The sequence below is a fragment of the Anticarsia gemmatalis genome, chromosome Z (assembly GCF_050436995.1).
Source record: "Anticarsia gemmatalis isolate Benzon Research Colony breed Stoneville strain chromosome Z, ilAntGemm2 primary, whole genome shotgun sequence".
In the NCBI taxonomy this organism is placed as follows: domain Eukaryota; kingdom Metazoa; phylum Arthropoda; class Insecta; order Lepidoptera; family Erebidae; genus Anticarsia; species Anticarsia gemmatalis.
This window is the reverse complement of record NC_134776.1, coordinates 7,347,956-7,372,476: the sequence shown is the minus strand read 5'-3', so window position 1 is coordinate 7,372,476 and position 24,521 is coordinate 7,347,956. Positions and strand designations below refer to the sequence as shown.

Sequence of the window (24,521 nt, the reverse complement as noted above, 5' to 3'; positions counted from 1 at the left end):
TCTCTTACTGGCAACTTTTGGATCGAAAGAGTAACAGTGCGTTGGAAAGAATAACAAAAAGCATTCGTTTTCTTAGGCTTATAAGCATTTTGAATGTATAATCAAAGTGTATTTTTCCTTTGCAGCATCAAGTTGCAATAAAATGCCTAGGTCAGGAAAGGATGACTTCAAACTCGGCGGAGTTCCTGAAGGAAGCGGCTGTAATGCATAGCATTGAACACCAAAACATTGTGCGCTTATACGGCGTTGTTCTACACTCAGATTCTTTGATGTTGGTAAGTACTTATTACGGCAACATGAAACAATGGCTGCATAAATGTTGTGGGACAGTTTGGCCATTATATTTTTATTAGTGAAATTTAGGTACGGTTTGAACTTCGATTTACGTTACGATCGACACACTCAAAGTGGTAGATACATTCATGAGATTGCTAACCAGCCCGGCCCACTGTTCGGCAACCATACTATTATGATTCTATAAATATTCAATTTCCATGAAAATACTTAACAATTATTTTATAGGTTACGGAGCTGGCTCCTCTCCGCTCGCTCCTGGAGTGTCTTCGAGAAGTGTCACTCAGGACTATCTTTACGGTAGCTAACCTGTGTGAGTTTGCAGAACAAATATGTGATGGAATGACTTATTTAGAAACGAAAAGACTGATCCATCGGTAAGATCGTAATCTCATCTAGCACATTACGTAAAAGTATGTATTTTTCTCTTATATGCTAAATGAACTTTGTTCTGATTACAGAGATTTAGCAGCAAGAAATATTCTAGTATTTAGTAAAGATTTAGTAAAAATTTCCGATTTTGGACTGTCGAGGGCTTTAGGAGTGGGCAAAGATTACTATCAGACAAACTATAACGTTAATCTGAAATTGCCGGTTGCATGGTGAGACAATATTTTTAAAGAATGTGGTGACCATTATTAATTTGTTGTCGTGATGTGTTATAATTTATTTTTGCTGTATATTTTATTATTGGTATTAATAATTTATTATTCTCTATAGCTTTCGTACAAAGGTAGGTGATGGGTTGTGCTTGTGTTGTTGCATAGATTTTGTTGTTCAGTCCTTTTTTAAAATGATGCGTAGACTTTTTTATAATAGTAGTAGAAGTATCGTAGTATTGACTTATCATTGCTCGACGATGGTTTATAAGTTTATTAAATTTCCAGGTGTGCTCCGGAGTGCATACTTTATCTTCGTTTTACGTCAGCCAGCGACGTGTGGGCGTTTGGCGTGTGTCTATGGGAAATCTTTACTTACGGGTTTCAACCCTGGGCAGGATTCTCTGGACAGCAAATACTGGAAGCTATAGACACGCCAAACTTGCAGGTAGGTTTTTACTTCATGCAAATAGCTACAGGCAGTATTTTCTTTGTTATTTAAAATTAGGTATGGTATAGAAAACAAAAAATGTTGTGCACTTGGTTTTTTAAGTTGAATTGTAATAAGAATACAAACCAACTTAAAAAACCATCGTTTTATGAAAAAGTTATGTAATGTCAAGTAGAGGACATTAAAAATCAACTCCTGTGGCTAAAACAGCTAGTTAGCACAAAATCTCGTATGCGTTTATAATTTCTTCAACACTGCCATCAGATGCAATTACCGTGCATCATTAACTTAACATTCTCGTGCTATGGTTCAGTAATTGCATAGTAATCATGCTAAACACATATAAAATCAAATGTACCGTGGCCTGTTAAAGTTCTTAAATCACAGGTCTTTATCAAATCATCTATCATTTTGTTTGAAACAACCCTCCCAATTTTAACCTTTGTTGTTGCATCTCATACGTACCTACAACTGATTTTACTATTACACGTCACTAACATAAACATTAGCCAAATCCTCTTTACAGCTTGTTTTGAAAACATGTTTGATATGGATTTTATGTTCCAGAAAAGAACATTTTGACAGATATTGACAGACAATAATATGCAAATAATGTTTTTTTTGTTTATATTGAGATTATTTTGATGGAAGTATAATGCTGCTACACACATGTCGGTGGCATTGCCGACGGCACAAGCCGCGCTTAGCTGTCAATACCCAGCATTACCGCTTTAAATTCTATATACACTGAGAGATCATACATTTTCTTCCATGGTGATTTCGATTGAGTTGTATGGTTGTTGAGTATAGGCCTTCACCTCAATACGCCATTTTTTTACGATTCCGCGCATTTCTCATCCATTGTAGTCCTACACATGTTACGATGTCATCCGACCATCTAGTTGGAGGCCTTCCTAGCGGTCTTCGCCAGTTCCATGGCCGCCACTCCGTTACTGCTTTAGACCACCTTCCGTCTTCACGTCTTGCCAAGTGCACATTGCCATTTTAGATTAGTTTTCCGTGTAACGTCGTGTACGACTTTAGTGGGACGACGTATTTCGACATTGGGTACACGGTATACCAGAGAAATGCCAAGCAAATCCAACGAATCAATAACCATGAAAATTGGTTCAGCAAATTTCGAATTATAAGTGTTGTAACAAACCTGTCTTTGTTTTATGTATATATAAAATACAATAATAATAATACAGGAATAACTCTATCATTAATCATGAATGAGAAAGTGAGCATTTAAGTAATTGCTGTTTTTTGTCCGGATCAGCTGCTATGTTCTGTACTGAGTTTGGACGTAAGTTTATCGTTATAATAATATATATACCTATATATAAATAAATGAGGTTTACTTTCCGTTATATTTATATAATACAGGAAGACGTCTATCATTAATGAGAAAACTAACATTTTATTAACTATTGTTTTTTGTTTGAATAAGCATATCTTTAGAGCGGATATAGAAGTAAGTTTATCTTTATAATAATAAATATAAATTAGTAATAAGGTTTACTTTCGATTATATTTATGTTTAATATAATACACACATACTATTAATAATATAATACATACATTACTTAATGAAAAAGTGAACGATTAAATAATGATTGTTTTTTGTCCGGATCAGCTGCTCTTAGGACTGGGTCTAGATGTAAGTTTATCTTTATAATAATAAAGATAAATAAACAAATGAGGTTTACGTTCAAGATGGTTTTTGTATTATGTTATATTAAAAATATGTTTTTTTTTACAGAGATTGGAACGTCCTCAGTGTTGTCCTCAGGAATACTTTACATTGATGCTGCAATGTTGGTCTCATGAACCAAATAGCCGGCCTAGGTTCAGAGAACTGAGCGCTCGACTGAGAACCCTACGACCTGAACAGGTTAATTTAAAACTAAAGCTATTATTTTTTATAGAAAGACAACTCATGCACTTAGAATTGTTCTAGTGTCGCGGGTACTTATATAAATACAAACCACGGACACAAAGTACAACCAGACAAAACAACTATTTGTGTACATATATAATTGTTCCATCTCTCAATCGAACCCACGATCTCCCGACGCAATGGTAGTGGCGTGCCGACCACCTTATATAATTAATAAATTATATGTATTGATATGTTGTGGTCTGCTGTTATTGGAGGAGAACATTGAACAAATCATGAACCCGTTATTGTACATCCTAATTAAATAATCAATGAATTTTTGATCTCATTGATTAGTCTTATCTTATTATATGGAAGAGGGTTGTAGGATTGACACTTCGACCGGCTTCCATTTTTATTGTCGCTACCATTGCTATTTTCAAACTCTGGGGTACACGTTGACTGGAGTATTTCCCTCTCTGCAATGGAAAGCTATGCTTTGTAAATGTAATCTATACTAGTATTATAAAGCTGAAGAGTTTGTTTGTTTGAACGCGCTAATGTCAGGAACTACTGGTCCGATTCGAAAAATTCTTTCAGTGTTAGATAGCCCATTTATCGAGAAAGGCTATAGGATATATATCATCACGCCACGACCAATAGGAGCAGAGTACCAGTAAAAACTGTTAGAAAAACGGGAATTCTTATGACGCATTCTCTCTTATGTGACGCAAGTAAAGTTGCGCGAGTCAGCTAGTTTTTAAATAACGCTTTTATAACTAACAATGGTTTTTTGATTAGGTGGTGACTACTGTGCACTGTAACAAGTCCGACGATAGTCGACGCAGCAACTATCTCGAGTTCAAGGCAGGACAAGTCGTAACCATCTTGGGCAAAGAGTAAGTGTTTTGAACTGTACTGAAACTTATATCTTTTGTGACTGTACAGGCATTATACATTTACTTTCTTATTCATAAAAATATATGAAGTTATAAAAGGCTTATAAAGAGTTTTGTTTCTTTCACTTCTTAGCGAAATGAAAAAGAGAAAACATATTATAGTAGTTTTTTAACTAAAGTAGGTTAATAGTGTGTTTATGAATTAAAGGTGAAGTACAATAATAATTAGTCACGGAAACCTGAGACCTCAACAGAACCATATACCTAAACTTTGAAATTTATCAAACAAGGTTTCTTCACACAATATTGAATCTAAATAAATATAGAGAAATGTGAATACATAAATGTAGATATAAATGCAATGTTATTTCTTAGGGCGATGACACGTTCACCAATGTGGTTCGGTGTGATAGCGGGCGGTACCTGTGGATTGATCGACCCGGCCCACACACGGCCATACGTGCCGCCAGATGTAAGTACTAACTCTTTGCCAACAAGCCTCTGGATCTATGTGCTGTGTGTACTCTGTGACCCTAATCTCGCTGTTTTATTATTTGCCATCTCCTTCATTGCTAGAATATATTACTATTGAAAATTATTAAAATTATAGCTCTGTAAAAATGAAACAGATTGATACATGTAGTTACTTTTGCGTTTTGTAATCATTCTACGTGACTAAAAATATTTTCTAGCAATGAAATCGAAATTTGTGTTATCCCTAGCTCCCTTTCATTCATTTATACATTCTGGGAACTGCCATTTGAAATGAAGCTGCATGTTGTTGAAGGATCAATGTAACGCGTAAAACAAAAATTGTTCTGATAATTATACAATAGAACTTTAACTGAATAAATACACTAGTAATAAAACGACAACAACATTAAGCTTCAACCGCCATTTTCCATCAGAAAGCCCTAACATCCGTGTCGTCGCTATCACCGCATCCGACACGTCATTCCTCACGTTCGATACGCTCCTCGCTACTGCGGTGTGACGTCAAACGTCATACGTATACGGGCAAGAGGACGATACAACGCAGCATGATATCGTACCCACAAGGCGAAGTCAAACACACTGGCCACGTGGGCCTAGATGGAGCTTACTTCGGTGATATATCGTTCTTGGACCCGGCTGGCTGCGTGAGTATTTAACTGGTTGTAACACCATAGAGCTAATACTACAGTTTGTCATCTCAAGACAGCAGTTATCAAGCACTAGGGTGAGGGAGAACTATGATTGGTTTCAGCATGTTATCAGCTTTACAAGGCTCTCAAGTGTGCTATCAGGAAAGCGACTTATATTTATACAATTTACTAATTCGTTGGCTTCGGTTGGGTTGGTATAATGTATTCAGAAGTAGAATATTATAGTATTAAGCAAACTATGAGCTTCACTTTGATATACATTTTTTCAATTATTTACTAATAGTTTCCATTCCGAGGTAAATATAAAAAATACAGTATGTGTTATATACAATGCTCATTCATAGTTTGCTTATTACTTACTATGTTTCTATTCATATGACCATTAATGTGCTTTGCATGTACTTACCCCGCTTATTATGTGCTTTGGTTTACAAAAATGCTTTAAAGAAAATAATTGCAATGCCTTAACCAATTTATATTGACAACAAATTAAATAAAACGAATAAACATTTGTACTGACAATAATTATAATTTAGCTTGGTCTAAACATACAAATTAAAGTTAATATAAAGCATCTATATACTTTAGGATTACCGTTTTTAATAACGCATAAATAACTATTTGGTTACAGTAACAATAATAACCGTTCTGTATAGTAACTAAACCATTAAAACTACTATCTCAGAAAATATCTCCTAATCTCCTAATTTCAGTCATTATAATTGTAAGAAATTTACAACGATGAAAAACCATCTCCAGATTAACATTATACATTAACTTCATAATTCTATTTTGTCTATCTTGTCAAAAAATAAAACAAGATGACTATAAAAATCTAACGATCTACCTTTGACAACAACATTATTATTTACTAAAATGCTTATTGATCATTTAGCCTCCGCGTCAAATCGTGACTCCGTACAAGCCGTCCGAGGACTTGGAGCAGGTGCCGCTGATCAACCCCAACTCGCCGTCACATCTTACCGGAGCTTCGGGCACCACTCCGTACCCAATGCTGACTTCGAACAGACCGGAAAGGTCCTCTCGCGAGGATACCGAGCCGTTTGGTGAGTTTTGCATAGTTAGTGATAGAGTAATAAATCAGTTTTAAAAATAAAATTGAAACAAAACTATTTAGGAGTTATTTATTAGTCCGTCAAATGCATACCTAACTGTATGTACAAGTAAAATTGATCACATGTTCATTTCGTTTTCTTTTCTTCGATTACGAGGAAATGTTATAATATAATTATAATTTCTAAACTACATACATATACCAAAGCCTCGAAAAGATTTAGAAGCAATTATAACAAAAAGTTACAATTGGCATGGTATTTACAAATATTATTTTTATTGAATGTTACTAATTTGACTGCAAAAGGCAGTTAGCTTGTAACAAAGGTAGTCAGTAATCAGTCTATCCTTCTAGTAATCAGTTTTCCCATTGTATGAGAGAGATCTGTTTGAGATCTAGACTGTTATTTCGCACCTCATGTTTATCGTCAAATATATTATTAGAAAGTATTTGAAACTATGACGTATCTTGCCTTAAACATAATATTTCTACTTACTTACTATATATTTTTCTTATTGTTACTAAAAAGCTAAGAAAAAGAAGTGGTGGGCAGGTACGTATGGTCGTAGATTATAGAACAAACCTTTAAACTTATATTTTCTATAAATAACTTACAGATATGTGAGAAGTGATTGAGTTGTCCAAAAATATTTATTTATTTTGTTTTATTTCGAACTGTACATTCTCTAAAATGAGTTATCTAATATTGACTCGTACAAAAATCATACAAAGACACCTTAAAGTATTTTGTGATGTAACTAAACCTTGGTACGGTTAGTACGTACTATTTCCTGTATGTAAGCTGAGCTTCTTCGACTCTCGGCTTCGGAGGACACATAACAAATTGGCCTCCATTGTCCTTTATTTGAGACAGCAGCCATTTACTGAAGTCAAAGGCATTAGGGGATCTTTGAGATCTTTGACGGCATGTCAATGTTCTTTGAGATCCTTAAATGCTTTTGGCTACTAGCCACATGAAAGAAACAAAATAATGTGAGTAGATTGAAAATTGATAATTTTCATCATTCTCATTATCAGCTTTTTTTCATTCACTGCTGGACATGGCTTCGGTCTTACACAACCGAGCTACCAACATACATCACATTACATTTTGTGTGTCTACAAGTTATGTTTTCGCGGTCATTTATCAAATCAACTCAAGTAAATTTATCTTAGTATACTACATGAAGTATTTCGTTAATCGTTAAAAGCTCTGTAGACCAGTGATGCGAACAACGGATGTCGATCAAACACACAGATGAGTATTTTTAGCTTAAGTTAACAAAACTCAAATAAATAGCTGATAGTTTTATATTATTAAGTATCACAAAATAAATTAAGTATCTGTGATAGTTCGTATATGATTATAAATAAGTATACATTTTTAATTTGTCAATATAACATTCTAGATGAACCTTAAACTATTTAGTTAACTTCCTTAAATTATCTATAACAAGTCGCACAAGGCTCGACTGTACATATTTAAGTAAACTATAAATAAATACTATTATAAATAAAATACATATTATTTTACCTACCAAATATTTGCATGCAAATTCTTAAAATATATTTTTGAAAATCAGGTCACAGATCGTTGTCGGAGTCAGCTCCATCGGCAAGAAGCATACTTAACAAGGTAAGTGCACACTTATGCCGGGAATCTATTTTTATATAAGCACTACACTAACATACTTGTAACAAGATGTTATGTAACAAAGTTTTAATTACTTTGAAAATATATATTCTACTGTTTCACTTGCAGGGCACCAATCTATTACTATGATTTAATCAAAAATTACAAAAAAATTCAAAAGCAGATGATGTAAGGCAACTGTTTCCTTGTACCAATTACAATATCTATTGTATTGTCTCCAGCTAGCGTTGTATGTATCTCGTATACAATAACATCAGGATTTTTATACCCGAAGATGCAATAAGAGGTGTATTGAAAATACAGCCACGTTTTGCCATTAACCATGTAATGAGGGGCGAGCCTACTGACGTGGGCACGTTACCAAACTCCGACCTTCTGTAAATAAATATTCTAATATAGGCTAGAAAAAAAAAACAATAACACTTTGGCCGACCCGGCAATCGAACCCAAAACCATTGCGTGGCAGGCCTATACATACGCGCTACAGAAACGGTCATATATCAAAGTCTTTAAATCAATTTAAAATGTCCACAGGTGAAGTACGCGACGCTCGGCAGATCACACAGGCCCGAGACGGGAGCAGTCCCCAAAACAGAAGAAGTCCATGAATATCACGAGATTTCAGACAATGATACTGTAAGTATTACATATTTCTTATTTTTCATTCTATTGACGTGTATGACGAGATGTAAGGATGTGAATGCGGCAAAGGAAGTTTGAAAGTACCCAGTGGCGTTCTTTGCTCTCTGCCTGGCGTGATATTATGTGTGTATCTGTGTATGTAAATGGCCGACCAATCGATATCACAAGATGCAAGGCTGGTTGTTCACAATGTGCAATGTTTGCTCGCACGCTAATGTATAGTAGTAAATGTTGGGCATTGCAGAAAAAGGACGAAAGTAGAATAATAGAAATTATGCGTTGTGACTTTGAATGACAGAATAGCATGGTAAGAGGTCGTTGTGGTTTGAAAGAAGATGTAGTGACAAGGATCGAAAAATAGATGCTCATATGGTTTGGTCATGTAAAGAGGATTATTGAATGTAGATTGACGAATAAAATTTGCTTTGTGGACGTAAATACAAGTCGGGAGCATGTTTTTAGAGCCGATCATATCGACGATGTCTTGAAAAAAGGTCAGGTGCGTAGTTTTCGTAGCCGGCGGTCCTGTATGACAAAATGTATGGCTATGAGTGATGCTAGGGAAGTTTGTAAGTATCGTAACAAGTGGCGTTCTTTAGTCCCAGCCTACTTCTATGGGAAAAACGCGTGATTTAATGTATAGTATGTGTGTGTAATTTTGTATGTATTCTATTGCATGCAGTCTGGTGAGTTAAATTAAATTTTTGTTATAACTTGAAGAAAGATTGCAAAAAGTATTCAAACAATAAATTGTTATGATACGGTGTTGTTATCCCCCACTTTAAAATTATTAATGCTTTATAACTAAGTGCTTGTTCACGTTGGAACTCGCGGGCGCGGTGGCGGTCGTGAGCGCGGGGACGTGGCGATTTGTGTTCACGTTGGCCGCCAGGCGGGCGTTTGGCTCAAACTGGCTCAAACTGGTTGATCTTACTTGACATCGCGAGTGGATCGCGCCCGCCACCGCTAGTTCGACGTGAACACACACGAACATCTTCACGCGTTTGATATTGGCGCGAGCGCGCCACGCGGGCCGCGCGCGACGCCGCTAGCTCGCCCGCGACTTAGACCGCGCGAACGGTTTGTACGTGAACACTTCGGTACATCGCCATACGTTTGATATTTCGCGACCGCGCCCGCCACCGCGCCCGCGAGTCAACGTGAATGAGCACTAAGACCTTTATTGGTTTAAAGAACGAAAATACCTGACTCATATTTGTCTATTATCTATTTGATGGCCTAATTAAAATATCTCTTTTGGTGCCCTAAAAACATCTCTGTTGCGTGTAACGTGACAATGTCATATAATATGCATTTTAATTCAGTCAAATTGCACAGTTGAGTAGTTGACTACTTTTCAAATTAGCTATTCTTTATGAAATAAAAAATACGACATACTTACGTCACAATTCCGTATTTTTGTTGGTATCAAATGGGTGCCTATTATAATGTGTTAGTCTGTAATAATCTTAATTTAAACAATATTACATAGCATGGACATTTTGGATGACATTTTTACGAGTACAAGTTTAATAATTTTTCGATAAACCTGTCAACTACCCTTGATTTTCACGCTGATGCAACTAATGACGCCGCGGTTTGATAGTATTATCATAGCCAGATTATTAAATGATTAGGGCAACACTGCGTTTTTTTGGTTTATTCCCAGTTGTCCCATCTACGCCGTCGACCCGGGGTGACAACTGGGAATTTTCTTCCTACTTTCATTCAAATAGTTACTCCGGGGGGCAGTGTTAGAAGGGACAACTGGGAATATACCGTGTTTTTGACTGATGCCAAGACTGCCCGTTTTCATTTCATAAGGAAAACAGACAATAATTTGAAATTTTTTTTGCAGTCCGACAGTACGGTGCAATCGCCGGTAAAGTCAGAAACTGGAACTACAATGACAACTCTTACCACTGTAAGTAGTCATGTTTATCATCGAGTTGATTATAGCTTTTTTATTGTGTTTGCTTTCAATCGTCTAGAAGAAGAATGTTTAATTTTTGTTTTTAAGTAAGTAATAATAATGGTTTTCGTGTTTCAGAAGAGTTCCACAGACTTCGGACAAAGCATCCTCGATGAGATGGACGCTATGTTCCGTAGCTTAGATACGAAGCGACGCGACGAACCGGTGAGTAACGTTTACAGGGTCCTGCTGGCGTTCTAATCGTAAGGTAGACCTATCTAATTTTGACTCCACAGCTGAGCGGCCTTCAAAATTCTATATTTTAATGTTTCAGCGGAATTTTAAACATATAAAATTGTATAATTGGTATACCTAAAAATATGTAAATTGGATATTTGATGTCCAATTTGAGGTAATTACGGTAAACATAGATATTAACGCAGCATTGTATAAGAGCCGGCAAACAACTTGAACACGCGAGATGGTTAGTGTACGATCAATTTATACCTTATTTATATAATAATATTCAATAGTTCACACAAAAAAGAAACAATTTTCACCTAAATATTTTAAAGCAAAACATAGGTACATTGTTTTTATTTCTTGCTGTTTATTAAATCTGAAATTTGTACAACAGTTCAACCTGTCCATAATATTTTTTTGTGAATAAATATTGAGTCTTTAAAACCTTTCGAAGAAAGAAATATGAAAATAAGGAACCAAAGTTTGTGAAAGCATTGAGAACACTGATTGCTTGGTCACGATAACAATACTTTGATTACATTTGTGTGGTTTTTGAGAAGAAATGAAGTTTTCGTTTATAGATACAGTTCAAATACACAAAAAAATAGTAAAATAATATTTTTGTAATGAAATATATATATAGGTATCAATGCAACTAAGTTATTGAGAACATAAATTCTTTTGTACGAAGTTTACATGCGCGATCTTTCTCCTACTATGGTAATATGTGTTCAAGTTGTTTTGTGGCACCTGTGGTATAAAAATGTATATAATTTATATAATAATTAATTGTAGTTATGTAATAAGTTCATAATATTTAAGAGTGGTGCGTACATATTACTCATTAAATTATCTTATAGAGATGAAGTATCGTCGGAATCTATACCTGAAAATGTGACAAGATCACATTTTCAAAAAAGGGAGTTCTTATCCTAACCTAATTGTGGTTATCTGAAACATGATGACTACGTCCTTTTGAAGGTAATTATAATGCATGTTCTACATTGACACAATATGTGTTTTACGTATAATTATTTTATTGCAACTGTAATAATCTAATTATATAATTGAAGCTTACGTTTTCGTACTTTTTAGTACATTTAATTTTAAGATTGTTTTAAGATTATGATACCAATCTTGTTCAGTTTATTTACTTCTATAAGTATATAATAGCTAATAGAAATAAGTAGTAAGATAATTTTGGTTGACAAAACACTATAAAGAGATACGTAACCTGGAAACATCACCTGCAATTTATGTACACAATAATTCTGTGAGGAATTTGAGCACAAATCTGCACTTCTTTGTTTCGTGCTTATTTCGTTACAAAATATTATCTTTTTATTTAGAGCATGAACCATTGAACACATTTTCGGTTGACCTCGCGCACCACTTCCGATGCAAGTTTACTTGAAGCATGTAAATACCACTAATATACTATATTACTTACTAAATCTGCTCTTCGTTGTCGAGGTTCTATCTGGTGTTTTGTTAACCAAAGTTAGGTAAATATATTATGACGGTTTCATCATTTTTCTCCATTTTTCTTGGTTACAGAGTACGTCATCTAAGACGGAGACCGTCGTGTCTAAAAGGTATTTTTTTTAAACAATTGGTATTTCACTTAACTGTATTTGTTATTGGTTACTAACTACAATCTCGAAGGGTACTACAACAGTATTGTGGCCAGGGCCAGGACAAAGATTCGGCGTTCGAAACCCGGGTTGCGTATAGAAATTGTAATTATAAAAAATTATATAATCTATTATCACAGCCAGAAACTCGGGCAGTATTGTCCAAGTCGCTTATACCAGCGTTATCAGTCCGATGTCTCATTGGTTTGTGTTAATATGATATTACTAATTTTCGCAGTTTTTCTTTACTGCCAGTTCGGAAGACTTGATGATGGTTGTACAAGTTTGGTTGAATTCCTGTTATATCCTTTTGTATCGTTGTTAAATAACAATATTATTCGACTGGTATCTTATAAAACTGTTTCTTATTACAAGCAAACCTAATAAATGGACAAAATGTTTTAAAAAATTAATGTGCAGGTATGCTATAAAATTTACTAAACGCATGGAAAGGTATGTAAAAACGCTTAAATCATTAATAGTTTAATAGTTGTTATACTTACTTTTAGTTATACGGTAAAGCAAGTCAGATGAAAGAAATCCTAGTACCTAATGTATTGCTATTATAACACACTAGTAGACCCGCGCGGTTTCCCTTGATTTGTAGACCTAAGTATAAAGTTTCAATTTTCAAGCGCCAAGAACGACGACCTTCTATACAAAATTTTGGCCCCCATTTTATCCCTTTAAGGGTGGAATATCAAATAAAATGTCATTAGTGGGTGCCTACATTATAAGAAGGACCCCTTGTTCACATTTTAGGTTTCTGTTTTTATATGTCCCTATAGATTAATCATTCAGAATCGAGAAAGCTAAGATAGATATTTTTCAAGTAGCTACTACGAAATTAGCATTCTGATGGTTAATGATATTAGTTTAGTGTCACATTAAATTCTTGTAATAATTAAATATTAAGTCAGATTTCCCTGGACTAGCTCCAACAAAGTAAGTGACCTGTATGACAAGATGGATGTGAAAGATGCAAGGGAAGTTTGTAAGGATTATACCGAGTGGCGTTCTTTGATATCTGCCTTCCCGCATGGCAAAAAGGCGGTGATATCATGTGAGTGATATTGTACTATCACGTTGGTATATTCTATACTCCCCAGGAGCCTTGCGATCAAATCAGACAAGAAGAAAAGCTCTCCAACATGCACTATGAAGCCGATGTCCGCGCACGATGAGAAGACTCTAAATACGGCCGTAGCTCTGGCCAACGAAATAACGTCCAAGTAAGTTTCATTGCAGCAGTTTTACAGCTTATTATTAGGAACAGTTTGAAACGTTGTGGTTAAATCTCGGGTATCCTATCCGATAGATAAAGTTACAGTATACTTCCGACATTTATACATATATATAAATGTCGGAAGCATACCTCATAATCTTGCTGATATTTATTCAGAAGTGTGGAAATTAGCTTCAAGACAGAAAATTAGTGTCTGATTATTTCTATTAAAATATTTTGTTACTGTACGAATCTTTATTAAGAATATTTTCAATTTTGCAGGTCCATGAACGACTTGGGCGGTGAGAAGCCGAAGAATCCGAACTCACCGAGTGATCGTAGTCGATTCCATTTCAAGTTTCCCCTATACTTGCAACACCACGGACACTCCAGCCACGACCATGAGCGAGATCGAGACCTTGTCGGTAAGAGACTTTAAAAAAACATCTGATAGGTTTTTGATTTAAATATTACTTGTACTATACTCATTCATTTAGACTGCTATACACTAAGGCAGTGTAGGCATAGGTGTATTAAAATGCACCCACGGTTACCATTAACAATATTAGTAGCATTTAATAGCAGGCGATCCCATTATCATTTATCGGACACGTACCAAAGTCCGGACTACGGAAAAGTATTCTTATACTTGTAAATCAGAAAATTCCAACAGTACTTTGAAAGACCCGGGAACAGAACCCGAGACTTCAGAGCAAATCAAAACATAAATTAAAAGGATTTTTGTCAGAGTGGAATGCGATGACACCAGGAAATTAATAAATGACCAGAGTTTAGGCCTTAACTATATATATAGTCGCGCCTTAGTATGGCAGTAGAAATAATTGATTCCAATATTGTTCACACTCTAGCTGTAGCTATAATATTGCTATTTTTCACGTCACTTACGTAGTTGATACTTATGACAGTCACACTAATAGAAACCACAATAGGAAAGATTGAGATCGTAATGGTTTACACTACGACTAAGGGCATTTCGACTAGGATCTCATTTAAACCATCCTATAGACATTTGTCTTATACTCTACTATAAATCCTTGATAAAATATTATTATTATTATAAATAACCTAGATCTCCACCTCCGTCAGTGTATTAAATTACATAATATTCTTCATTCGAATCCAACTAGTTACATTAGGGACAACATTTTACACTTTATAACATAAATCTAGCCTGATCACGGATTATTATTGACACATTTCTATACAACGCCTGGCTGCCAAGGCGTGGTATATATTGATAGAGCACGCTCAGCACATGATACTCTCTCAAAATTTAAAAAAAAAATAGCTTGGTACAGTCAACCTTTATTCATATGAAACCAACACAATTGATAAAGGTTTATTTTAGTTTTTAAACTTTTATCAATTGTGTTGGTTTTATATGAATAAAGGTTGTGAATGTATTGAAATGTAAATGAAAAAATAATCGAAACTAGTTCAAATTCCCACGTTCAATGTTACCCAAATGATTCAAAGTTACCCAAATTGACCTTACTTAATATAAATATGTTTTAAACATTACCCTTGGCTATAAAGTATCACGTGTTGAAGTACACCCCTTATTTTACTAGTGACTCTATATAAACGGTTGTGTTAGTTGATATTTCGTTCTTTTCCATGAGATCCATATAAGGACCGACCGGAAGTGTGGGATACACACGAAATTGTATACTTGAAAGGAGGTGGGTTTATAGATTTGTTGTAAAGTTGTTATCAATTGAGGCGTCGGATCATACATGCTAACTGAAATATCAATAAGTTCAGTTTACAACTGAAAATAGGGTAGTTGACCGGGTTAAAAAAATATTCAACTTGTAGGAGAGAGAATCATCCAAAATGCTCATGCTTTGTAATTTTTTTGTTAATAATGTTAAATTAAAATTATTAAAACATTATATTAGACACTCATTTGATCACAACAAAATCACGACGGAGTGAAGGCTATACTACAATTTCATTTAATCACATAGAAAATAAGAATATTTTTAAAATAATACCTGCTGGTTGGTTTTAGAGTAATTAACACAAATATAACTTATTTTGTGCAAAATCAAATCCACGAAAAGTTCACAGTTGCACATTTTAAAAATAAAATAATACTAAAATGTGTTTTTGACATTTCATAAAGCGTAGCTACTCAACTACCCTATTGAAAATATATTTCTATACGATTTATTTGAAACTTCTTGCTATGTAATAAAATAGAATAGTATTTAGTTAATATAACGAGTGCGAGCAACACAAAATATTAATCAGATTTTTTAACCTGACGCTTCGATTGATAGCAACCCAAGGATTCCAAAATATATCAATTTTAATTTTCTTTTTTTCATCACCATTTTAGTTATCATTCACGCGACAAGAATATTAACTAATTCTATGAAGCGACTATTCTGTTTGGAAAAAGTCTTTAGAAAAAAAGCTGATTTATTTTTTGGCGTATATTGCTATGTAAAGTGACTTTAAGTTTACATTACAGTGATTTGTATTATGTTGCTTCAAAATAGTACATGTGAGTTATATTTCTAATGATATAAGGAAAATAATTGATTTAGGGCCAGTTCCACACTTTATAAATGTCAGATAACCTATCTGCTAAATAAAATGCAAATGTATGAATTGTCAGAAATCCATCTGATTAGTTATGAAATAGATATATAAAAGTGGTGATACCAGACGTTAATGTTATAAACCAAACTGACTTCGACCTGTCTTTAAAGGCTCATTTCATTCATTTCAACATGTCATTCATCATTGATATATTTTTTGTTTAAACGGATAATTTCAACGGGTATATACTTTTTTAAGATGCGAAATATCAGTTAGAAGCATCTACGAGAACCCACGAATGGGTGGAAATAGGTCCTCTCTTTCCCGTCCGAGGTACATGAACAAGTGTTTTAGATATTACTGTTATTATTGTTAGTTGTACGGTTGTTAGCAACTGAGCCGTCAGAGCATAATTAATATCAGTGAAAAGACTAATGTCTCACTGACTTGTTAATCGATAAATATGTATTGTTAAATTTCTAAATGGATCTTAAACGCGATAATAATTTTAATGTTAACATACCTTATTTGTTGCCCGACGTTTGAGATCTGTTTAGCAATTTAGTATTATGTGTACAAACCGCGACAGATTGAAAAAAATAAAATTTTACTGGGACCAATAAAACGATAAATCTATATAATTTGTTGATGTGTTTACAATTTGAAAGTATAATGTTTTGCCATTTAAGGGACGGACATAGTCAATCATGGCTTTAAGTCCCTTAAAATAAAGAAAATAATATTGTTGATAAAGTCTAGCTACGCTCAATATAAAAGCACAGCGTTAATTTAACAAGTACGAGCGATACACAAGTCGCATCTTTAATAGAATAAAGTAATACTATAAAGTTGAAATAAGAGTATTTACGTCTTTTTTCTTCTAAGAGAACTATCATAACAATTTTTGTTACCTGACGCTTCAGTTACAGTTTTCTTCTCTTTAGTACTTAGCTATTAATTTAGTATTGACGTATTTTTTTATTATTCTCTATTACATTGGTGTAATAGCTGTTTTATTTTATAAGTAGATTTTAGTCATTATCTTTTGTTTTTTATGTGTAAATGGAACGCTGCAGGCGGAAATAGTTGCTACAAAAGCAAAGAAATCGAGAGAGTAGACCTAAAACTAGAGGCTGCACGCACCCATGTGCAAGGACTACAGTAGTCCTGGCTTATCGTTAAAAAGGATTAAGTAGCGTATATCAATAAAATTAAAAATATAAATATTATGGAACTCAAGTGGGAAGACTACAATTTATAAATGGGTGGAAATAGCCTCGAAATCTATTAATAGAAGTAGAAATTGCGATACCTAGAGTTATAAATTATATGTTGATTTCCAAAACTTCGCTCACTCAAAAGTGACTATTTTTATAAAATATTTCTTTTAAATCAATATTCTTTGAAAAACTAAATGGAATTTAGGGCGTTCTGCTTACACCGTACATTTTGTCGTTAGTAAGTAGTAGTTTAAATTATCGTTGTTAGTATATAAGTTTCTAGGATTGTAAATAGATATTTTTATATTTGAATGTTGTAGGATAAATGTTTACGAGTTAGACTGAATGCAAAATTAGTTCGGTGTTGTCGAAGTACAGTTGGCTACCAAAGATGAAAAATTCAAAACTTCTGTGCTACAGTTCTATATGGAGTAGTTAGAATTCGTCGCGTAAATGTGCATTGTAAATTGCTGTTGATACAAAATGCATGTCTCAGAATTTAAGAATTGAATGTGGCTGACTGTACTTTCTATGTACATTTATTTGCTTTGTTGTAATACGGTTTGTTTTTATAGGAAAACCAGAGCGTCGTAACTTCAGCGAGGAAGCTAAGAGCGTCCCTGATATACAGGTATAACATTAATTATTTTATAATTTTTGGATCATATTTATCATATCGTGTGTAGTAATACCATGCGTATTATGTACTTGTTTAATTTTATCAGTTTAAATTTAAATGAGTATAATATGCTTCAAAATACATCTTCATGCTGATATAGTATTTGAATTCATTTATTTAGTCAAACAACAAAGCAAAGGCGTAAAGTTTTTAAATTAGTACTTTTTTCATTCCAGTCATCTTTAACTGCGGAAAGCAAGATGGCGTACACCAGCCTGATCGAGGAGCCGACGCCATCGACCTCACTCATGTCTCACTTGGCTAAAGAGACCGGTGGTATCCTGAAACCGTCGACAATCCCCAAGCCAGCCTCTCACTTGTCTCATGTGCAGTTCCACTCGCTGCAGAAGAACACTCACATGCCTCGGTAAGATGTTATTTTTTTATTATTTTGCCATATGGTGCTACTACTTAGTAGAGTTAGAGTTTATCTCACAATCACGTCTATGATACAAAAAAAAAATAGCTTTTTATATAATACCTCTGCGGACCTTAAATACCACTACTAAGTCAATGGACTATAAAGACCAAAATATTTATAAATCAATTATTAACTCAATTATTAAAGTGTTTTTTACTTCTGATTTCAGCTCGCAATCTAATCGCGAAGATGGCTTCCATCATTGTGTAAGTTTTGTTCATAACATTCAATACTATTGAAAACATAAAAACATGGTCTTATATTAATTCGTTTTTCTTATTACAGCCTGAAAATCCACTTCCACTACCACCAAGGACAACAAAACCAAAACTAATTGACAAACCGAGGCATATTCGTAAATACCCATTAAAGATTCCTGGAGAAGTTAAACCGGTGGAACCGTGTGAACCGGTTCCGAACATATATCAGAATACCTCCCAACCACAGAGGAGGGAAACCAAAGTGCGACCACAAAAGCAAATAGAGGTAAAAGACATCGACGTCCATGATGGCCCTGAACGCGCCGGGAAGCATGATACAAATCCTTTTACAAGTGCGCCCGGACCGAGTGTTCCGCGCCCTGGAGCAACTGACCTCGTGATGCCGGGTCCCAGTGGAGCGAACCCCTTCACCAGTTACACGTTTGATGATGTGGACGATATCGATGCCGACATTGATCTAGAGGTTATTACTGACGAGAGTGAGGAAGAGGCTAACAAAGCCGGAGCACTGGTCAAAGGTATAAACTCTTTGTACAGTATACGTGTGAAATTTATATTTTAACCGCAGATATCTGAGATGAGAACCTATTTGCGCAACGACTAAACTGTATTTATATGAAATAAGGTTGACTACCAAACAAATTCACTCTTATGAAATGTCAAAATCACATTTTGGTGTAAAAATACGACGTAGCGACGTCACTGTTTCGTATTTTTGATAGGTTCAAATGAGTGCCTAATATTTATACTCGTAATGTTTCAGTCTTTAATATAAATAAACATGGGCAGTTGAATATTAATGATCGTTAAATCAACTGTAATAAGGCAATTTCAACAATATATTTACACTTTCAGATTGCAAAGACCACGTCTCGGTGGAAGATCTTCTGGAGTTCGCTGACCAGAAGCCTTGCGGACGCCAGCGCGGCGTCGAGTCCGATGAAGTCAGGATCATGAGCAAAGTGCTCAAACAACAAGTAAGCGTCTCAATTTATCCACAGTATTATGTCACTCAGTAATGCTTTATTAATTTTATTCTGATAGCTTATTAACATTCTAATTTCATAATTGAAAAAATAGATGACTTCTCGTAAAACGATATCTATGTGCAAGAAAAAAAAAACCGAGTAATTTGTTTGTCATCATGTGATAGAAAGAGATTTCAATCTCAAAAAACAAAATATTAAATTACCAACGGTGAATATAAATATCATGTGTTGTGTCTAATCATACATTTTATTAGTGTTAGTCGAATAGCTTAGATGTTTGATTTGCATGAATGGAGTTCTGAAGAAACAGCTGCTGGATTTAAATTCAGGCTCGGTTTGCAGGGAAAGCGAAAAAAACAAAAACGCCCGAAGACTATCGAAGAGATTTACCAGCAAAGGGCCAGCTTTTGGGGGGCCTTTTGCCTGGAATTGCATGACTTCTTTTTATGTAAATGTATGTTATTTGTTATGCTATAACCTTGGAAGGCTCTGTAACACCGCATACGTGTAATATTGTAACCACATACTCATAAAGTTTTGGAAGTGAAGGATAAAAATCTGCTTTGTGCATCCGTATCATATAACCTAGATGATCAAACTAGTAAAACATATATTATTATAATAGTATGGGGTATTCAGCGCCATTCCTACATTGTCTGTGTGCTTAGACTAGGTCTTAATCTATAATAAAATGGGTGTTCGCTGCAGGTTTCTCCGGAGGAGTGCCTGGAGGCCCTTGAGCTTAGTTCATGGGACGTCCACAATGCTATCAAGTTAGTTCGTGTAAGCGTGTCGGTTGGCACCGACATCTCCCTGGAAGATTGCAGCTCGGAGCTCGCCAAAGCTAACGGCGACATTAACAAGGCTTCTGCCGTACTCGGATCCAGTCAACAAAAGCCTGTGTGAAGTTATTTAAAATGAAAAACTACCTAAACATAAACTAAACAAATACATTCATAAAAGTAAACAGTAGTGTGATGTTGTGGTTATATTTTAAATTGTATTAACATTTAAGATGATTATAATTCCAACTTACTGATGAGCATATCAGATGATACTTCATATCCGTGACAGACCTTTGTGACTTTCCATCGCTGTCAAAACTATCAGCAACTATCAATGATAATATAATTAAGCAATATCTATGGTTAGAGTTAGGTATATTGGACTGCCTTTTCGAGCTTGCCTTTTAGATTGGTGGTAAGGGATGGAAGTGAAACGAGTCAATTTTTGAACTTTATGAACATTTGCAGTAGAATGGGAAACTGAGATACCTGTTGTAAAGTGTGAATTTCTTCTAATAGGCAAGCAAATGAACATGATGGCTATTGAGAATATAATAATATGAGCTTGATAAATGTACAATAATATATTTAATTAGGTTTGACGTACATACAGTGGACCAGAATTCTGTGAGGAGCAATGTTATCGTAGTGGTTTTGTGGAGCAAAATGAGAGCTTCGAATAAAACTTAGTGTGTTACACACACATATATATTATATATATATAAACATTTTCTGATTATATTTTTTTACTATTATAATTATATAAACTCACTGGTAGGTCGTAATATTGTGAAATATGGGCAACTAGCGATGTCTATTCCTGGTATTATCTTGAATATGATAACAATAATTTTAATCTATAATTTTTATTAATATTTGATATTTTTCTTGTCCAATATTCTCACTTGCTGCCTATATTCTAAACCTATATTCTAATGTAAGAAGGTGCTCCCAAAAATATACGTAAGTGCAATGTCATTGAACTATATAGTGTGTGTGTGAATTGAGTGAGCACCCTAAATAAAATTCAATAATATATACTAGTCATTTAGTAAAAGGTGTGAAACAATTGTAAAAACAATCTTACAATTTGTAAAAAGATAAAACATGAGATATATCAGTTAATGAATGCTCACTCAGTTCGCACATACGATCACCCTGAATCTCAGAACGTATGAAGATTTCATGTAAGATTTATGTACTACTCTTTAGTAAAACCTTTATAAAGTTGTCGTTTTAGATATCAATCGCCAAGGGCCGTATAAAAAAAAATTACAAATACTTTCATATGCTCACTCAATTCACACACTTTGAAAGGACCCGATTTCTTACGAACAAACCATAATTTCATTTTGTTATAAATCTTGTTTTATTAAAAGGTATACACGTGATTTTGTAAAATACAAAGCGAACCATAAATGTAGCACGTTTTGTAATAGTTAATTAATATAAGTGCTCACTCAATCCACACAATTCTGAAAAGTTATAAACGTTAATATCTTTGAATTTATAAGGATTAGAAAGCTATAAATTGCGCTAGTTTTAGTAAAGAAAAGTTACTAAAGATTTGCCATTTTACATTTAGTACTCTCAGTTTACTCTAAAAGATATTCAACTGTTTGTGTTTCAATGAAAATCTGCCATACTGTAGGGTTGTCACGCTGGACATTTTTGCTGAACTAAAATTTTATTTATTTTATAATGACCTTTATCTACGAGGTCAGCAGTAGGACCTAACATGGGATGTTACAGTAAGGTCAATGATACACGAATTTGATTGAAACCATTTATTTACATAATGTAGTTTAATTAAAAAATTACAAATTTAGATTTTTGGGTTAACAATCGTTGTCGATCAGGATGTAGCTTAAAGAGTGCAACAGAATATTTTGATCAGTACTTTCTACTTTCCGATGAGTCATCAGTAATAATTTCATCGGGTGGAGTATCAACATAAGATAACCACTTTTTTAACCAAAGTGATATCGAGTTTTCTGAATGAGAATCAGTGACCATTTGGAAAATTGGTACAGATTTAAGTTTATCATCGGCTGTTAAAAGTCCAACATATAAAAATAATCTTTTCGTGGCAGTAGTACGATCTGGCAAATATATATTTTCAAAAAATGAGCCAGTCGCGTCAATGGTAATTGTCACTTTTTTGAATTTCTTTTGGTAATTATTGTAATAATGAATTTGACTATCACTCCAAAAACATAAACGAAAATCTGGGAATATATTGAAATCACGAATATTATTTATATTATTACGATATGAATTTTTAGCTATAATAAACAACGACAAAATAGGATTTGCATGTGGTAAATGTTCATGTCTTGCTTCAGACTTAATCTTTCTTAAAGCCGAAAGGGAAGGCAGAACAGGTGGAGATATACGGTCAGTATCAGTCACAAGAGCTGAAGTCAGTTCATTGTGTACTTTAATAGCAGACTTATGGCTTAGGTCTTTAGCTATTTGTTTTCTTCGGTACGGGGTAAGCTTCGATTTTTTTTTAGGATTGTGTTCAAACGTCTTATCAAAATTATATACCTTACAGATGAATTCCATGATTTTTTCAGTTCTTTTAGAACTTGATATACGAATTTCAGCTTTGCACTGGGAACATTTACCGATAAAAGAAATTAAATCACTAATTTTGTGTTTTTTAATAGTCCAAGTGCACGGTAGTTTTGTGTGAATCCATATTTTTTCCTTGATTAAACTGCTCCACTTAAACTTTGGCAGCGTTTTATAATTAAAGAAACTCAAAGTACTGCTTCTTCTCCTAGAGGCACTTATAGGCATAATTTTTTTCCAATCGTAAATATCGAGATAGAAAGAAAATGTTTGGCATTCATCATCACTCACAACAACACTGCTGTTCTCTTTTTCCGACGATGACGACTGTAATAGTTGAGTCGCACAGCCTGAATCGGATATTGGCACCTCATTTGAAATTGTTGCGTTCGAAGTTTCGTCGTTCAGAGTACATATACGGCTTCTATGACGATTCAGTGATATGTATAATGCCATCGGGGACATTTTATTCTCAAGTTCTTCAGACATCTTAGAAAATATTGGGTCGTTATATTTAATGTTGGGAGCTTGTAAGTATTCAGCATGTTTTAGAAATATTTTTTTCTGATTTTCGAAACTTATCAGAGGTTTTCGACCTCTTCCAATTATTACTCTGTAATGCAATAGTTATTTTTTATAGTAGTACGTATTACGGAACCGTAAAAATTGCATTGAACAAATAAAAAAAGAACAAAATATTGTTATTTATTAGCTAAATATACTTACGTTATAGTCACCAGGAAAAACAATAACATTGATAATAGGTACATTATTGCACTGTACTACGTATGCCACACAATAATACGATTAATGTTAAATGACAAACTTAACAAACAAACAGGATTGAATAATCCGAAACTAGGTGCATATTATTATGAGGGTAGTTTAGTAAAATTAACAAAATATGGATAAGGCTGCGTTCGGAAATACCGTGACAACCCTACAGTATGGCAGATTTTCATTGAAACACAAACAGTTGAATATCTTTTAGAGTAAACTGAGAGTACTAAATGTAAAATGGCAAATCTTTAGTAACTTTTCTTTACTAAAACTAGCGCAATTTATAGCTTTCTAATCCTTATAAATTCAAAGATATTAACGTTTATAACTTTTCAGAATTGTGTGGATTGAGTGAGCACTTATATTAATTAACTATTACAAAACGTGCTACATTTATGGTTCGCTTTGTATTTTACAAAATCACGTGTATACCTTTTAATAAAACAAGATTTATAACAAAATGAAATTATGGTTTGTTCGTAAGAAATCGGGTCCTTTCAAAGTGTGTGAATTGAGTGAGCATATGAAAGTATTTGTAATTTTTTTTTATACGGCCCTTGGCGATTGATATCTAAAACGACAACTTTATAAAGGTTTTACTAAAGAGTAGTACATAAATCTTA

The 24,521-nt window shown here is 34.1% G+C and overlaps 1 protein-coding gene across 7 annotated transcripts in view; it reads left to right on the top strand.

Moving 5' to 3' along the window:
* Positions 1-21,794, top strand: part of Ack-like (activated Cdc42 kinase-like) — a 30,550-nt gene extending 8,756 nt beyond the window's left edge. For 2 of the 7 annotated variants that reach the window (XM_076134350.1, XM_076134353.1), the window contains 25 exons: positions 126-275; positions 523-671; positions 756-896; positions 1,182-1,341; positions 3,110-3,241; positions 4,028-4,125; positions 4,501-4,597; positions 5,034-5,264; positions 6,166-6,337; positions 6,875-6,898; positions 7,929-7,981; positions 8,534-8,635; positions 10,500-10,565; positions 10,692-10,778; positions 12,354-12,391; positions 13,540-13,662; positions 13,938-14,080; positions 15,299-15,358; positions 16,485-16,559; positions 18,022-18,077; positions 18,302-18,492; positions 18,716-18,752; positions 18,832-19,285; positions 19,623-19,744; positions 20,465-21,794. In XM_076134350.1, the coding sequence (XP_075990465.1) occupies positions 126-275; positions 523-671; positions 756-896; positions 1,182-1,341; positions 3,110-3,241; positions 4,028-4,125; positions 4,501-4,597; positions 5,034-5,264; positions 6,166-6,337; positions 6,875-6,898; positions 7,929-7,981; positions 8,534-8,635; positions 10,500-10,565; positions 10,692-10,778; positions 12,354-12,391; positions 13,540-13,662; positions 13,938-14,080; positions 15,299-15,358; positions 16,485-16,559; positions 18,022-18,077; positions 18,302-18,492; positions 18,716-18,752; positions 18,832-19,285; positions 19,623-19,744; positions 20,465-20,662 (3,159 nt within the window). In that variant the 3' untranslated portion in view covers positions 20,663-21,794. Of the gene's footprint in view, positions 1-125; positions 276-522; positions 672-755; positions 897-1,181; positions 1,342-2,626; positions 2,654-3,109; positions 3,242-4,027; positions 4,126-4,500; positions 4,598-5,033; positions 5,265-6,165; positions 6,338-6,874; positions 6,899-7,928; positions 7,982-8,533; positions 8,636-10,499; positions 10,566-10,691; positions 10,779-12,353; positions 12,392-13,539; positions 13,663-13,937; positions 14,081-15,298; positions 15,359-16,484; positions 16,560-18,021; positions 18,078-18,301; positions 18,493-18,715; positions 18,753-18,831; positions 19,286-19,622; positions 19,745-20,098; positions 20,211-20,464 lie in introns of all 7 variants that reach the window. The other 5 variants (XM_076134351.1, XM_076134354.1, XM_076134356.1 and 2 more) reach the window with 5 other exon arrangements.
* Positions 21,795-24,521: the final 2,727 nt, after the last annotated feature.